Here is a 17337-nt window from a genome sequence, read left to right as displayed (position 1 = left end):
TGCAAAATTTTGCACCTTACTGTAGGGAACCTGCTTTAGCAGGAGGTTGGGCTAGATGATCTTCAGACGTCCCTTCCAACCCTTATGATTCTGTGATTCACATCATTCGCTTAGGAAGGATCTGAGGTTCATTGTAACAGACCCCTAAGGCAGTGTGAAGTTTTTGGCAGCCCACTGCTGCTGCACATGGCTTCCCACTGACCAAATCCCAGTAAAGTTCTCCAGCAGACCAGAGGAAAAGGTCGCTGAGTGATTTGATGAATTACACTGGCCCAGAAAGCAGCACTCTGACAAGGGAAGAGGGGAGAGCTAGCTCTCAGCTCCTCACACCAACAAATAGCCTACACAGTCACGCTGCCTGGCTTTTTCTGTCTTATCCAGGGAGCATCAAGCTATTAGCAATTCATTCTGTACTACTAATGTAAGGCATAAAGGTTGCATAATTATTATTTTTTAATGTAGTAAGTGAAGTTCATTTCATCACTTGTATAATATTCTGCATATTTTTCAAAGATGTGACATTGAACAGTCTCAGAAAGAACACACTTGGAACCAGGAGAGGCATTGCAGATATTGCCAGAAATACTGTTTATGAGATTGTACCTGTTGGTGGAAAGCAAGAGTCCATTCCATATTTACGCAGTACACACCATCAGTAGTTTAAATCATTAGAAAATGAAGCGATGAAATACAGCCTGCATGGATAGGTGACTCGTAATTTCAGAGAATCACAGTTTGGCTTTAACTTGGGCTTGCTTCTCTCAATCCTACATTGGGAGTGTTATCACTGCACCTTGAAAGCTCTGCTTTTGCTCTGCACTGCCTTCTAAAAGCGAGCATGCTTCTGCTTTTCCAGTTGTGCAGGACTCAAGAAACTGGATCAAACCAGCGTGTTTATTTCAGTATGACATCCCACATATAAAATGTGTGCCTATTTCAGATGTCAATCTTCCTTATTTTCTTTATTCCAATCAGACCTATGAAAACAAACACAAAACATGCAGGTTTTTTTTCTTTTTTTTTTCTCAGTACTACTTTATAGTCCTGAGTCCATAGTCCTGTATTCATCTACAGAACGATGGCATTCCTCTGCCTGCTAAGTAAGTGTGCTTCCTGACATACAGTCTCCAAAAGCAGGAAGCAGCTCAGCTTTTGTCCTGTGAAATTTGTGTACCAGCCTGCATTTGCACAGTGAGATTCAATTCTACCTGCTTGTAGGAATCATAACTCTTTTTTTCTTCTTAAAATATTCTTCAGGAACAACATTTTTCATTATCAAAGGTTTGCTGCTTCCCCTCCAATTAATGTAACATAAGCTGCATTTGGCCACAACCTGTAGTGACTGTAAATTCCAGCTTTTCCCCTAGTAGCCAATGTAGTGGTGGGACACTACTGATATAATTAAACACATAGAAACAACAGACTTTCTCACAGATTCCTCACTTTCCTGTTGCACCTAGACTGAAGCTCACCCTTTCCTCGTACCCCAGTTCAGTTTTGTATCACCATCTCCATTGCTGACAATACTTTTTTCAATGGGAATATCACAACTGCAGCCGCTGCCAGAACCTCTTGGCAAACGGCTGCTCTCTGAGTCAGAGCCTAATGCCATTACAAGGTCTGCAACAGCTGCAGCAGTCATACATCTGCAAGTCATTTGAACATTTTATGATGAATAAAAACTATCCATTACATAGACCTATACATTATATATTAACCCTAATACTTATTCAGTTACACTAACAATAACCTTTTCCCTCTGCATGCTGTAAACTTCTTTGGCTACAGCAAGTGTTAACAGAGATACTTAAAGCTCCATTCCATGGTGGAGTAGTCCCGGCGTACACATTACTTAACTTACTATGCCTATTTAAACACAAGATGGGATGATGGAAAGAAAGAAAGAAAGAAAGAAAGAAAGAAAGAAAGAAAGAAAGAAAGAAAGAAAGAAAGAAAGAAAGAAAGAAAGAAAGAAAGAAAGAAAGAGAAAGAGAGAAAGAAAGAGAGAAAGAAAGAGAGAAAGAAAGAGAGAAAGAAAGAGAGAAAGAAAGAAAAAGAAAGAAAGAAAGAAAAGAAAAGAAAAGAAAAGAAAAGAAAAGAAAAGAAAAGAAAAGAAAAGAAAAGAAAAGAAAAGAAAAGAAAAGAAAAGAAAAGAAAAGAAAAGAAAAAAGAAAAAGAAAAAGAAAGAGGGAAGGAAGGGAGAAAGAAGGAAGGAAGAAAGAGAGAAAAAAGCAAATGTAAAGCTATAAAAATAAAACATACTGTGCACAAGGAAAGCATTTTTATAATGAGACTGTATACATTCATGCAAATACAGATGATACAGAATGAGAGACAGAGAGGAGGAATGAAAATGTAGACTCAAAATGTATAGCTAAGAGATTTGAGTTTGATATGCACAGATCTCAAACCTATCCAGATGTCCCCAGCTGGCAACCTGAGCCTCAACGCCATAGCCAAGACTTGAAATCTAACAAGTCAGAATGTGGAACATGGGGTAGCGGGACTTAAAGAAATAGAAGCAGAAGTCATGAAGGCTTTTGAAACCTTTAAAATAACAATGATAATAAAGAAACACTAGTGTGGTTGCATGAAGGAAATATATATACACAGCTGCAAATTATGAAGTCAGCCCTTCAGGATACGGAATTCCTCATGCAAGTTGCTGAACACACTCAACATAAATAGGTGCAAAATACACTCACCGGCTTAGCGATGTCAAGGATAGAATCCCATATGTGGTCCCCTACCAGTGAGTCTTCAACGTGTGTATACTTTTACAAAATGCAAACTGGGCAAGACATACCTCCCTATGAGTTTCACCATAAGAGTTTTAAAGAGACAAGGCAAAAGTCTGGCATTACAGAAGTCCATCCAAATTTTTCCTTTGATTCATCTGGAGCCAGAATTTTACCAGCATCCCATATACTTATAAGTACTATTTCATGTTAGTTCATCATCTATTGCTCGCAAACCCTTTTTGGAGCCTCAGAAATGCCTCCCTGATGCTTTCCATTCACTTTTACTCAACCAGGTTGGTACCCTTCATAATATCACTGTATCCTCAGTATCACTGAGGAAGCAGAGTGCTGATTAACTTGCACTTCCACCCTAAGTTCAATGTGTAAGATAGAAAATAGTACCGATTTTAAATAAGAAACAGTTATTAGAGTAGTCTCGTGATTAGAAAAATGACTTTTAGAAAATATTTTCTTGAATCAGTCTGCTTCCTCCACACAGTCAGAGGCCAAACTATTTTACTGGCAACTCATCTTTATTGCTCGTGCTGGTTTTAATATTTACATCTGAACAATATAAACACGAAAAATGAAAGAAAAAAAATAACCTAAGAAGGTTGCAAACTATTCATTTAAAGGGGTTTCAAAAAGCATCCAGCAGACATCTTTTTTAAGGTTTATAGTGTGAGTTGCATTTCAGGGCACCAAAATCAGCTCGCCAATGAGGAGTGGGAAGCTTTGCCTGCTGATACAGCAGGATCCCTGTGGTCAGCTTGCACAACACCTCTATCCCAGTTATAAAAAAAAAGGGAAAACCTTACTCCTTCTGACAGCAACGATCACTTACCGAGTGTGACGTGATGCGAGGATGCCTTTCTGAGCCAGCTGTCTCCTCAGTGCTTCTGGGGTTATTCCTGCACCGTGGCAGAGGGCAGTGGAGCAGTAGGGCCAGCAGTAGGGCCAGCAGCACGGCCACCGCAGAGCCAAAGGGCATGAGGAAGCCCAGCACTCACGCTCAGTTGCTTGAAGCACTGCCAGGTCTCTGAACATTAGCACGCGTGAACTGGTAAATAGCAGAAAGCCTGAGGCCCGAGCAGCTGGAGCCGTGCTGTGGTTACCTGAAATCTTAACATCCAGAAAAATAGCCGCCCCATTCCTTGAGGCTATGTGGAAAATCTCAAAAAAAAAAAAAAGACCAACTAAATCAAGGAAAAGAACTCCCAATTTTTTTTCTGTAGTTGTCTTTTTTTTTTTCTTTCAGTCACCTCAAACTTGCAGACAGGATGGGGTGTCTCTCTTGAGGTTCTCAAACATGTTTCTTCCCCAGCACCAGTTGGTCCTCAAGGTAAATCTTGGAGTTGCTCACAGAGGAAGGAGGCTATGAGAATACAGAGGGCCCAGCAGTAAGCAGACAGCTTGTGAATTTACTTCTGCCCCACAGCATCTTCAGGAGCGGAGTAGAGCAGCGGTGTTCCTCCAGGATTAGAGCTTTGGAAAGGTTCTTCAGGATTTGAGAGAAAAGGTTCCTTCTCCTTTCCAAGCCACCAAGAGAAAGAGTTTAAAACTACTGAATCCTTATTGCTAATGGGAGGGTGATACAGAAGATGGAGGCCATTGACTGGTGTCCAGAGACAACAAGCCGGTATGAATTCCAGCACCATTCCACTTCCCAGCAGCTGGATTTCTCACCAGGGTGGATTGCTGGTTTTGGATACCTCCCCAATTTTTCCTGTCTGTTAACAGTCTTCCACTATAAGGAAGTTGTATTTGGAACAGTTGTAAAGCCCCCTCTTTTTTTCTTTTTTTAATCTAAACTGCCCAACCATTGCCTGAATGCAATTTCAAATTTGTTGGAATTTCTGTGCAAGCTATCTGAAAAATACTCTTGTTATAGGGTTAATAATTATCACATCTCTTGGGAGGACCTGAATTAGCTCAGAGTTTTTAAACAATATGCATACTCAACATAGAACATGGAAAAAAAAAAAAAAGTATTTTTCACTAGTTTTCAGTCTGAGTTGCTCTGTAAATAGATGTGAGGTACAAAGAGAACGCTGGGACCACTAACTCCACACCTGTAAAACAAGGCTGAGAACCCAAGAAATGATGCAACTTGCCAAAGGCTATGCAGGCAGCCAGGGGCCTCACAAATGAATCCAGTCCAACACCTGAGTCATAGGGACCATGCATGCCCTCAGTTCCTACATTAGCCTTTTCTTTTCCATATTCTGAATTTCTTTCCTGCTCTCCTTACATTTCTTCCCATCCTAACAGAACAGAATATATATCACTTTTAAGGACACTCCAGAAGAGTTTGGGAAGCACCAACAGATTAGAATGGTTTAGTCTGATATTAAACTAAATTGTTTTTAGGACAAAAGAGTGCATGAAAATGAGAAATGAAAGCTTCAAGAGGTAGCTCTCTGAAGATCCTTTCCAAGCCTCCAGGAAAAAGTATCTGTTGCTCTCTTCTTTGATGCAGGCCCTTGGCATTTACTCAGTATGAGGTGTGCTGTGCTTTGCACATTCCCTCTTCAGTGCTGGACAGTCACTATCATTGATTTTACAAACAAAGTATATCCATCTCCTCCATGCAAACATAATACAAAATCACCTCATAATGATGGGGAGAGACAAGAAAAAAAACCAGAAAACATAACAAAACCCAACCAACTAAACCAGAAAGCATAAATAATCTTAATTAGGCCATTTTTAAATTACTGGATATTAACTGCTTCAGGAAGTATCTAGACTTAACAGAACACTCAGATTTGGAAAGGGATACTGCCATTTAAAATGAATGTCAGACTGGAAAAAAAAAAAAAAGAGACTGCTGCTATGAATTTTAGGCATTACTTGTCACTAAGATACCTGGCATGAGTTCTGCGAGTATTAGGAATTTACACGTAGCCTATAGGCTGCATTCTTCGAGGCTTCAGATTCACTGAAACACGTCTAAAAAAACTGCTAAGAGCGCAGGCAAACCCAAAATAAATGTTGGGATCTGATCTACTGACCCCTTATACTGACCCAAAGTTTGTAGGATACTTTATTATTATGAACAGACATTTAAACCTGTGTCTGTCCCTAACTATGTGTAAACACATTGTTTTCTATCCCAAATGTGCCATATATTGCAAAACTTTCAGAGGTGGGTGTGAATTTCCAAATGTAATTAAATGTTCTCAGGCAAAAAAAAAAAAAAAACAACAGTAAGGACTTGGTGATCTCAGTGGTTTTTTCCAACCTTAATGATTCTACAGTTCTAAAAGATGTTAAACAGAACGTACTGGGAACAGTATCACACTGAGATGAACACTAAGGTTACCATGCAAGCACTAAGATACATTTGTACATGATACTCAATGGTGTGGGCCATTGTAAGGCCAATTTCTTTCACCTTAGGGAAGTCATGGAGACTGTGTGAAGCTCCTGATATCTGAGGAAAAGGCTGATGTCAAGCCTGCTTAATGAAGACAAGAAAGAACACTTGGGAAACTACAACTTATCCATCCTTAGCTCAGTTCCTTAGAACAGTGTAAAACTAATCTTCCTAGGACCTATGCCTGTGTTTATGAAGGACAAAAAGGTCACTGGGTACAGTCAAAACAGAACTACCTAAGGCAGTAAATAGCACCTGACAAAGCTGATTGCCTTCTTTGATGAAGTTAAAGTGATAGGGAAGGAGCAGTAAGGACGAGAGTAACAATCCCAAACTTTTCAGTTAGATAACAGGTAAAGATTGTGGGGTTTTTTTTGTTGTTGTTGTTTTCGTTTGAATTGTGAGGATGTTAAAATGCTGGGGCTGACCAGAAAGACTGTGGGATCTTGGGGATACTCAAAACGTAACCATACAAGGCTGGGGACAATCTGATCTACTTGCACCTGCTGCAGAACAGAGGACTCTTAGTCTTGGGATGTTGCTTCCAACCACGATTTCCATTATTCTGACGTTACAGTCCTTCAGGATACTGTGAGCATGCTTTCTACTTACTTCCTCACGGAATGGGAGTAGTCATTGATTGGGTCAACTCAGGAATTAAAACTGTTTGGAACAGATAGCTGCTTTCACAAGGTTCCCCTATTCCTCCTCCCAAAATACCTCAAGGTCACAAAGTCTCACCTGAGCCCATTTGTGAGCTATGGGATTCTGATCAGCATAAAGATGGGAAGTCCTGCTCTGCTACAGATCTTCAGCAGACTCGGACAGCATAGGCAGTATTCTTGTGTTCCCATTACCTTGAGTAGGAAAAGGAAGGACTACATACCATCCTCAGATAAGAGTAGACAATATAATTGTACAAGTAGCTTAGACAGTAGAGAAAAGACTATAGACAGATCTTTTATGGCTTGTGAATTTACAGACAAGCAGAGGAAGATGCACTGAGTGTGTTTTGATTGTTGAAATCTAAGGACATAATTTGGAAGATCTCCAGTTAAAAGTCCCATGTCTCAGATTTAAAATAAATCTCCAAAATAGCATTGTGGATTGCCTTGGTTATGACTGGTTGCCAAAGGAGGCACCACAAGGACCAAAAGAATCTTGACCTTGCAATACCTCAAGTAATCAGCACAATCTGCTTTTATCACTACTTTTAGACCTTAGAGTCTGAGCTTTCAAGCACTATCCATAAACTTCTGGGTTCATAATTTCATTTTCAAAGATCTACATGCAAGGGAATCATTGAAAGCAATTTTATTGGTGGGTAACTCATTTGCTATATGAGAAAAGCTTAGAAGCACTTGTTTGAAAACTGCTCCCTTCAATAACGGAAGCAGGAGTTTCACCTTCTTTAATGAGAAATCAGTGAATCCCACTTTCCATATTTTCATGTTCTCCCACAATGACACACTACCTCCACTGAAAACCCCACTTTTGAATTCTATGCTGGATCTACAGAGCTGATTTTCACAAAATCCAAGCTGTGACTTGATTTCTTTCTTTCACGTTTGAGAGTTTCCAGGAATTATGTTAGTATCCCAGACTCTGCATTCTTTAAAACAAGTTTCCTGACTGTATCTGACAAGTGCCAGGCAGAACAAGGCAGTTATTCATCATCATAACATCACAGAATATGAGCATATTGTATCACATCCTGCTTGAAATTTAAACGTTAGCATATGATTCAAACACAATAACATCAAATAATAGACAAAAAACAAAAAATGAAGCCTTTTTCTTTGAAGTCTGGGATACAACAGTGGGAAAAAGTCTGTGTTCTTCCCTTCCTTACATTATTTTCCTTCTTGGACTGATTCACTGAACAGAGTGTATGCCACACACATACCAAACATACTAGAATTATAAAGTTGCTTGACTTTCAAGCTTGACTTTAGAGGTGCAAAAAGATAACCCCACAAAGCACTCAAATAGGATTACACAAAGGGCATTTGACATTATTTTTTTCTGTAATCACTGAAAAAGGGTAGCAAAAGGCCTTGCATCAATACAGATTAAGATATTGCTGCAAATCCACTTCAGAAGAACTTTCAAATTGAGTGAAGACAAGACACTTCAGTTTCAGCCTAGCTGAATTAACTCAGTGTTTGTAACACCAACCCTCCTTAGGAAAAAAAAAAAAAAAAGTGCATTAAGTGAGTAATTCTGATTCCAAACAGCTAACAATCATAGCCACCGTGAGCAGGCTTAGTAAACACATAAGCATATTAATAGGCACCATTTAGCTTTTACTTTTACTGTTTAGATTCTGGCAGCTTGCAGCCTCCTCCAGTCATCATAAAATAAGCAACTGGGAACACATTTACACACCAGCACGGATTGAACTACATATTATACTGAGTTTCAGCTAAGGACAAAACACAGCAGCTTTACAGCGGCCCTCCAGTGGGCACTTAATAAGGGAAGTGTCCAAAAGCTCATTCTGAAGACCCATTGCCTTATTCTTTAATCTTTTTAACGTTAACAGCAAATTTCTTTCCCAAATACAGTGCATGTGGTATCATCAGTGGCTCAGAGCAACTTTCTGCTCTTTATTCCTAAGCGTGTGGATTTATGCATTTACTGATTTAAAATTTCATAGTTAAAGTCAGTAATATGCTTTTTAGTTTTTACAGGACAATAAAATTTCTCGCCAGAGGTTTCTGACTTAAAAAATCTAAACAGCAGATTGATGTAGGCCTCTTGATCCTTCTTACCACATTTTTTGCCAAGTCAGAGTACAAAATAGCTGTTCTAGTAATTGCACCCAGGGGTTTGCGCCCAGTATCCAGATAGACTACTAAAGCTGACTCCATGTTCCCTTTGATCTTGCATATTCTGCTGCTTGAAAGAATACAGACAGGTGATAGAAAACCTGTCTGCTATTGCAAGTATAACCACACAAAGACCAATTAACACCGAGAAACGAAATGAACAAGAAGCCAAAATGGAACCAACCCCACAACAGCTGGTGGTCATCAAGGCAGTTTTCCCAGAGGGTAGAAGACTGTTACTAATAGGATGGAAATACAAAATTTACTGAGACCAACTGTAACTGCTGATAATACAGATTGAGAAGTGCTTCATTTCTCATATCTTCTGCAGAGCAAGAGAGAAGCTGGACACAGCCACATTAATTTTTATTGTGGAACAAAAAAAAAAGTGGGAACAGAAACATAGTCTCAGTGAAAAAATAATAATAGGAGCTGGTTTTCCTTATAATGCTGCTTTGGTCACATTTAAATAGCATGCAAATATAACTCACAGAAATATGTTATTTCTCAAAGTTCAATCAATGTGGTATAATTCAATAGTAGCCGCTCACTGAAGTTTTCATATACTTTAATTAGCTTTAACTACTGCAGAGCCTGGATGCTAGCACACTCAGCAGAAGAGTAAGTTACGTTACATTTCCCCTTTACAGTAACACACAATTTGAGATTCATTCATCTGCTAACATACAACATGCACTGTTGCCACAAGAGACAAATGCGACTTGCTTTCAGCCAATGATTTCACATCCAAAACCAGAGTAAGTGCAACCTCTAAAACACAAAACATCTGTGTGCAAGGTGAACAGCCCACTGCATTATGGAGATCACAGAATCATGTGGGTCAGAAAGGACCTTAAAGCCCACCCAGTTCCAGCCCCACTGTGGGCTGGGCTGCCCTCCACCAGCTCAGGCTGCCCAGGGCCCCTTCCAACCTGGCCCTGAGCATCTCCAGCAATACCTGCTAAAACCATGTAAAATTACGGCATGAACTAAACAGACACATCCACAGAAGCCATTACTTCCTTCAACACAGTACATGGTCAATATTAAAATTCTAGTAACATGGAAAAGTCAGGACAGTTTCACACTGTGTATACGCTGAGAGATAAAAAGCCTATTTTTATTCGTTGATGATTCATTGACTGTAGCTTGATCATAAAAATCAAGAATTGAGGGACTCCAAGAACCAAAAACTGTTTGAAAGCTCAAGCATTACTTATTATGCATTTATTGATTTATAACAGATGATACATTAGAGCTAAATAGAAGAATTTATCATTCTGCTTCTGCATTTAATTGTGGTTCTTTCAGTGTCTTGGTGATGGTCTTCCAGAAGATGGCTGCGGCTGCCTGAATTTTGAGAGATCCACAAGAGAATCAACAAAGGTATAGATGTTATATTCATGGTGCTGGAGGTTCTTGTAGGTAGAATTATCGAATTCTTCTGGAGCAGGCTGAGCAGCTGCTGTAGCCTCTGTGAAAAGAAACAGTAACTGGTAACTACAGGGATGCCAACCAGAAGAGAGCAACATTCAGATCCCTCATCAAGAGGGTGGTGACACACTGGAACAGGTTGCCCAAGGAGCCTGTCCATGCCCCATTCCTGGAGGCATTCAAGGCCAGGCTGGATGTGGCTCTGGGCAGCCTGGTCTGCTGGTTGGCAACCCTGCCCATAGCAGGGGGTTGAAACCAGATGATCATTGTGGTCCTTTTCAACCCAGGCCATTCAATGATTCTATGATGATCAAGGCAATATTACAAAAAAAAAAAAAAAAAAAAAAAAGCAACTACAACAAAAGGATAAGTTTAGGTTCTGCTGGTACCCTGTCTGATCCTAAAAAATATTACTGTTCAGCAGGGGAGCAGGAATGTACAAACCATCTAATACAGCACACGTTTTCAAATCCAAACTACCACCTAATGCTGGGAGAGAGTTGGGCAGAACAGATCATTTGTATTTTGAAGACATATGCCTACATTTCCTGGCTCGCCTTGGTTCTCACTTCAGCCAGAACAGTAGGTGACATTCTTAACAAGCCAGAAGAGGCAAAGAAGCAGTGCAAATGATATATCGCCACGTCAGACCATGAGATACAGCTCTTGGAACTACTTTATAGATTGAATTTTTTTCCATGGGGAAAGTGATTGAATTATTGATATCTTCACAGTTTTTTCAAATGTGCTTATACTAACAATAATATATTATGAGGTTCTGATACACATTTTCTTTCTTTCAGAAAAAAAGCAATTGTGATAGAATCTTTCAAAATTTGTAATCAGCTCTTTTTCCTAAAAGAACAATCTAATAGTGTTGCTCAGAACTCTTTATTTCACATTAAAACCAACATTAATTCTTTCACTTTTAAAATATTATGCAAATTTAGGCAGTACTATTTACATAAAAGGATCCTGGTATGGGCTGATTTTACAACCAAGGAAATTGCAAGAAATAAAGCTTTATTTCCAATATTAATTTATTCTCATATGCTCAGAGTTATAGCAATAGGAAAGACATAAGCATAATCTAGTGAAAAGCTTCCTCGTATAAATTTGCATGTAGTGGTTTATGTTAGACCGTATTAAGCTTCTTTTTATAATGCAACAGCCTACAATAAAAATACAAGAACTCGAACCAGAATTTCCCTTTAATTATGACACAATTATTGCAGTGTAACGCTACTGGTTTAAGAGTGTGTATACATAAAATTTAGCATGGCTTGCTTATCAAATGCCATGTAGTAAGCCACGGTTTCAGCAAAACAACACACAACCTATGAAAAGAAATACCCCTATCTCTGCTGCTCAGTTCCTACTGAGACAGCTCACAGGAGACACTACTACACATATAAAAGCCAGATGATATAGGCTTCACTGCAAATAGCCCCAAGAACAGGGAAGCGTAGGGAAGTGTACATTCAACCTGCAAGAGACAGTTGTTCCAAATTAAGAGACAGATGCTCAGGAAGAAAAGCAGATGGAGTCTCACTTTCTCTGCCCAAATACACTGTACTTGGCTTCTCAAAGGAAAAATTTATCTCTGACTTCATTCTCCTTGCACTTCAGACTTCTTCTATGCCTTCTCTCTTAAAGAGCAAGGATATCTCAGGATGTCCTTCCGAAATGACTCATAGGGATATTTCTGAGTTACCATGCTATTTTGCTTCTTATTGAACAGCTGAAGTTTTTTGCTGTGTAGCATGTCTGTTCTACCAAGTGGATGACATCAGCTTAACATCTAGGTTTGTAATGAGAAAAACAATTAAATTAAGAACTACTAGAACTATTACATCTTCAGTATACTTGCTGCAGACTTTGCAGATGAGTGAAATAATATAGGAACAGGACAGAATAATAGACTACAAAAGGAATTATTAACTGTGAACAATAAACATGAAAAAGCAGTCGCTGTTTCCAAAGGAGGTCTCAAAAAGAAGAGAGAATACCCTAAAGACAGCAGCAATGCTGCTGAACAGCGTAATTAGGTTTCACTCTGCTACTCCCTGACACCCAAAGATGTCTCACCAACAGTAAAGGTGTGTTAACTCACCTGTACTAACCCCTGCTTCCCACATGGCCACAGCAGCAGTGTCCTCTAGTGGAGACTCAGCACAAAGCTAGTAGACAATTTTCTGCTGACACAGCCCCACCACCTCCACACAGCAAGAAGAGCTCAATAGCAAAGTCACTTTCTCAGAATAGCCAGGTCTATCCTAAAGGTTTTGCTGGTGGGGCTACGTTGACAAGAGATCTGAAACATGGCTGTTACACATATCTACAGGAAAAGTCTGTCACACAGGCTTAACCTTACTCTGAATTTACAGCGTCAGAGTCAGTGTCAGAGTAGTGAAAGCTGTTCAATAGATCTATGAGGTGTAAGCTTCACTATGAATCATGAGCACATTTCAGTACCAAGTCGTCCCCCTCCTACTCATATTTGAATCTCTCCATGCCTCATGTACTGAGTAGCCCAGAACTGGAGATCCAACACTCCCGGTGTGGCTGCACCAGTGTTGAGCAAAAACAATTCTCTCTCTCTACCTGCTTGCAACACTCATCCTAATGCAGCCTAGAATACTGTTGGTCTTAGGTATGAGGGCACACTGTTGGCTCATGTTTAACTTGCTGTCCACCAAGATCCGGTAGGGCCTGCTCTTCAAAGGTATCATTGGAAAGATGCTATCCTTACAGCTTTATAATGATGCTGCTTCCGCTTCAAGCAAGTTTTTCCTTTTTTTTCCTATTTTTTTCTTTTCTTTTCTTTTTTTTTTTAATTCAAAGAAGCAATGAAAAGGGCTGTATTAAGAATGGTATGCTAAGTTTGAAACAGCAAGTCACAAAAGATCTTGACAGAGAAGAATTTACTATTTAAATACACAGAATGAGATCAGTAGGAAAGTTAAGAAGACTGGTGGCAACTAAGAAAGCTAAGCTGGAAAGTATAGCTAGGGAGGGCATGATGCTTTTTCCTAAAAACAAACTAACAACAAAAAAACTCAACCAACCAAACAACAAAACACAACACCTTCTGCTCTCTATTTCTCAACAAGAGTTAGGCTATGAGGTCAACTCTATGTTACTTCAACATGACTTTCTTAAAACCTACCAATCTCAGAATCAACACCTGTTTCTGGTATTACGCTATGATTTCCTGAAGTCTACTGAAATCTGAAGCATTGTAAGAGTTCAAGAGAAAAAAGGGAGGAGAGAGAAGGAAAGCTGCCAAAACTTTCTGACAACAAAGAAGGAAAATGAGCTCTGTCATACAAAACTTATCATTTTGTTCATAATTTTGTTTTCATTTTTATCAGTAACAACTGTTTATGAAACTGCAAGTACAGTGAGAGGAAGACAGCTTCCTTTCACAATGTAACTGGAAACTGAGTGCTACAAAGCTATTACAACAATTAGCAGTGAACAAGAATTTATCTTCTAGAAAGTCACTACTACATCATTAGCTTCTGTATAAGGATCAGAGAATCACAGAGATGACTTGGAAACCATTCTTTAAAAATACACCCTAACCCAGAAGAATCTATAACACAGATGAAACAAATTAAAGATGTACCAGCTATGGTGCTGCTTTCTCCAGTTTGGACTCCTGCTTCCTGAACAGGCTCTTCCTTTGCACCCATCACCAACGCTGTGCTTTCAGAAATCTCCTCTTCCTGTTTAGGAGAAACTACCTCTACCGCTTCTGATTTCTGTGTCTCCTTTACTTCTTTTCCTTTTCTTCTAGATACCAGATTTTGCTTTTTGTCTTCATGAGTCACTGATGGAGATTTCAGCTGAGTAGTTGTTGTTTGGGCTCCCACAGACTTTTCCCCCAAATAATCAGATTTCAGAGTGGCATCTGTCAAGACTTGTTTTTTATCCAAGCGTGGTTCTAAGATTAGCTTCTGCTGATCTGTTTCTTTTGGAGTTGATTTTGTGTTCGGGTCTCTTGCTTTGGATTTTAATGTTTCATGACTGACCGATGCCTTAGAAAATACAACCTGCTTGACAGTAGGTACATCAGTTTCCATTTTGCTTGGTTTCTTCTTAACTATGTATTCTTTCTGATCTTTCTGGGACAAGTCATCTCTTAGTAGCTGCGATGTCTTTATTGGTATGTTCTCAGAAAAGATGGAACCTCGCCTAGGAAACTCCACTCTGGTTTTAATGGAAACTCCTGACTCATCACTGTCATCGTTTTCTTCTTCAGAATCTGAGCTAGAATCTGAATCTGAGCTGGATGAAGACGAAGTTTCTTCTTCAGCTAGTTCTTTCCTTATGCCTCCTCCTTTTCCAATTTTACTGAGTTTTGCCTCCTCAAGGGAAGAAACAATCGCTCGCTGAGGAAATGCAACCACAGTTTTTTTTGACATCAATATTCTCAGATCTTCATCAGGTTTTGAAGCTTCCTTTGGATTAGTATTCAGTGTGCTCCCACCTTCTTTTGCAGATACTGGGTGAGAGTTAGAAGACAACATTTTAGGAAATTCAACTGTATTCTTGGTGGCTAGTATCTTGGTGCCTCCCTGTGGTGCCACTACATAAAGGGAATGGCACAAAGATGATTATCATCATTATACATACATCCCAGCTAATGAGTGATGTTAGCCATTTAATTTTAACTTACTAGATTGTGTCAGAAAAAAAAAAAAAAGTAAATTACAAAGTTATTAAAGTGAACACAGACATGAAGCAGAAAGCTCTAAGGCATTTTAAGCTAAAGAAACTAGAGCGATAGTTCACACTGAACAGTTTTTGCTGCTGCGATGCTGAAACGCCTTTTGCTCCTTGCAGGAATTGTTTGTTTTTTTTTTTCTGTGCTTCAATTCTGCATCACTGGAGATGGTTACAAACACCTTCTAATCTCTGGCAAACATTCAGACAACTTGTCAGCAGAGATCTTCATATATTTGTCCAGAAGCAGGCTAGCAGAGCAGAAGACATAGTAAACATCTAACTATTGCAAGAGGTTGGCTAATGCTATCTTGTAAGCAGTAGGGAAGGATGACTCTCAAGGAACTAGTACTAGTGCAAGAGATACCTGAGGCCATACATGAAAGTATTACCAGTTCATAGGTCTGCGTGATCTACCAGCTGATCTGCATCTCAGTTTAATGCTATTTTTTCTATCTCCACTTCCCATTTTAGTTTGAAATCTCTTCATTAAAAAGTCTTACAAGACTTCCTGATGCTTCTGAACCTGTGTTTCTTCTCCCTCACAGAGGCTCCAGGAGCAGATCAATAGCAAATACTATCTTTGTTAGAGAAAACAGGAGGACAAAAAGAACTGAGAGCACATTAAAAAGATACTTCATTACTGTTATTTGCTACAGGAAAGTCCATTCCACCCATAGGAGTTGCACTTTTTTTTCCAACCTGTAATGTAGTTCAACCAATTTCCACACTTTTGTGCAGATATATCTGCATGGTTTGGAAGCCCAGACCTACTTCACAGGACTGTAAGGTAGACTGCAGTTTTTTTCCCTTACTGGTGTTCCACAGTAATACCTTTTATGATCTAAGGAGTTACTGTAAGTAGCTCTGAATAGAAGCAAGTCTTTAACAATGCTGAGATAAAAATATCACAGAAGAGACAGATACATCTAATTAAAAGCCAAAAATAGAAATACAGAGCTCTTAAAATAAATGCAAATAATAGAGAATATACTATCAGTTTACTATTCAGGTAATACTTCTGGAGAATTTCTGACGTATCTCTGCTGGACTAAAGGCACAGGGTGGGGAAAGAAGATGGGGGAAGCAAGAGAACTGGCAATCACATTTGAAGGACATCTGACTCCCTGCCCAGACTGACAGCGAAACACATATAATAATAATCTAATATTTGAGAAAGCATCCCTCAAGGCCAAAAAGGTTTTCAAAGAACTGCTGCGGAAGAATTCAAGAATGCTCAAAGGGAAGACAGACAAGCAAAACCAAAGCAAATGCTGAAGTATTAGCACTAAAGATGTCCTAAGAAATTACAAAAGCAGATAGCATTCAACTTGAGCATTAAGAGGCAGCGCTGCTGGAAAAATACTTCAATCATAATATTTGGATATGCGGAAAAGTCACATTTTGACTCATAATCATGAGCTTACTCTTCAGTTGGGGTATTTCAAACTTTTTACTGCCTGATTTGTATTTGGCCATTACTGAACTGACTTTGATGAAAGAACAACACATCCAAACCAAGAATATTATTATCAGAAGCAACTTAGGTTGTAACGTCAGTATAATTGCTGATATGTGTTTAAAACATGTTCATGCTCCAAAAGGTGGTATCCAGAACTTACAGGTCAATTCCTCATCACTGATTCCATCAGCAATGTGCCAAAACGTGCACACCCTGGTCTAGCTAGAACCTGAAAAAGACAGCTATATCTCATACATAACCTAAACATAACCATCTGCAGGGAAAGCAGACGGTTGAAAGAGGTAGACAGGTCTCCTGGCACCTTTTGAAACCAGAAAGCTACAGGAAAATCAACTTTGAAGCATCTTACTGCTGTCCAGCGGCGTCCCGGAGCCTCCTGGCCGGGTGCACAGCGTCGCCCCTCGGAGCACCCAGGCCTCCAGTTGCACCGCCTGAAAAACAAAGCCATTAAGCTCTCAGCCATTGGCCCGGAGCCTCTCCGAGGAGAGGCCCCGGGCCGAAGTTCTTTAGAGCTGGGAGCGCTGCAGGACCCCCACCTTGCGGGCAGCCACCCGCCCGCAGCTGAGCAGCGAGGGCGCCGCCATCTTGTCCTCCTCCTTAAGCCCCGTGCTGCCCTCTATCACCAAAACCTTCCTCTTTTTCTTCCCCCCCCCTCCTTTTTTTTTTTTCCTCCCCCCCTCCCAGCGATCCCTTTCTATTTATTTATTTATACATATATTTATTTATTTTTTTTTATCG

At 39.7% G+C, this 17337-nt stretch overlaps 1 protein-coding gene across 2 annotated transcripts; it reads right to left on the bottom strand.

Annotated features, from left to right (window-relative positions):
* Positions 1-10147: 10147 nt before the first annotated feature.
* NDUFV3 (NADH:ubiquinone oxidoreductase subunit V3) lies at positions 10148-17274 on the bottom strand. 2 transcript variants are annotated; one of them, XM_031594654.2, is made up of 4 exons: positions 17136-17274; positions 16949-17030; positions 14017-14895; positions 10148-10425 (listed from the first exon to the last, which is right to left on the bottom strand). In XM_031594654.2, exons 1-4 carry the CDS (start codon positions 17181-17183, stop codon positions 10259-10261), a joined length of 1176 nt encoding a protein of 391 aa, XP_031450514.2. In that variant the 5' UTR covers positions 17184-17274; the 3' UTR covers positions 10148-10258. The 2 variants fall into 2 exon arrangements, with proteins under 2 accessions (XP_031450514.2, XP_031450515.1); XM_031594655.2 differs by lacking the exon at positions 14017-14895 and having other exon boundaries at positions 17136-17273.
* Between the last annotated feature and the right edge of the window lie 63 nt (positions 17275-17337).

This window comes from Phasianus colchicus, chromosome 1 (assembly GCF_987193195.1).
Source record: "Phasianus colchicus chromosome 1, bPhaCol1.hap1.1, whole genome shotgun sequence".
In the NCBI taxonomy this organism is placed as follows: Eukaryota; Metazoa; Chordata; class Aves; order Galliformes; family Phasianidae; genus Phasianus; species Phasianus colchicus.
The sequence above is the reverse complement of the archived record's forward strand: the minus strand, read 5'-3'. Positions and strand labels throughout refer to the sequence as shown.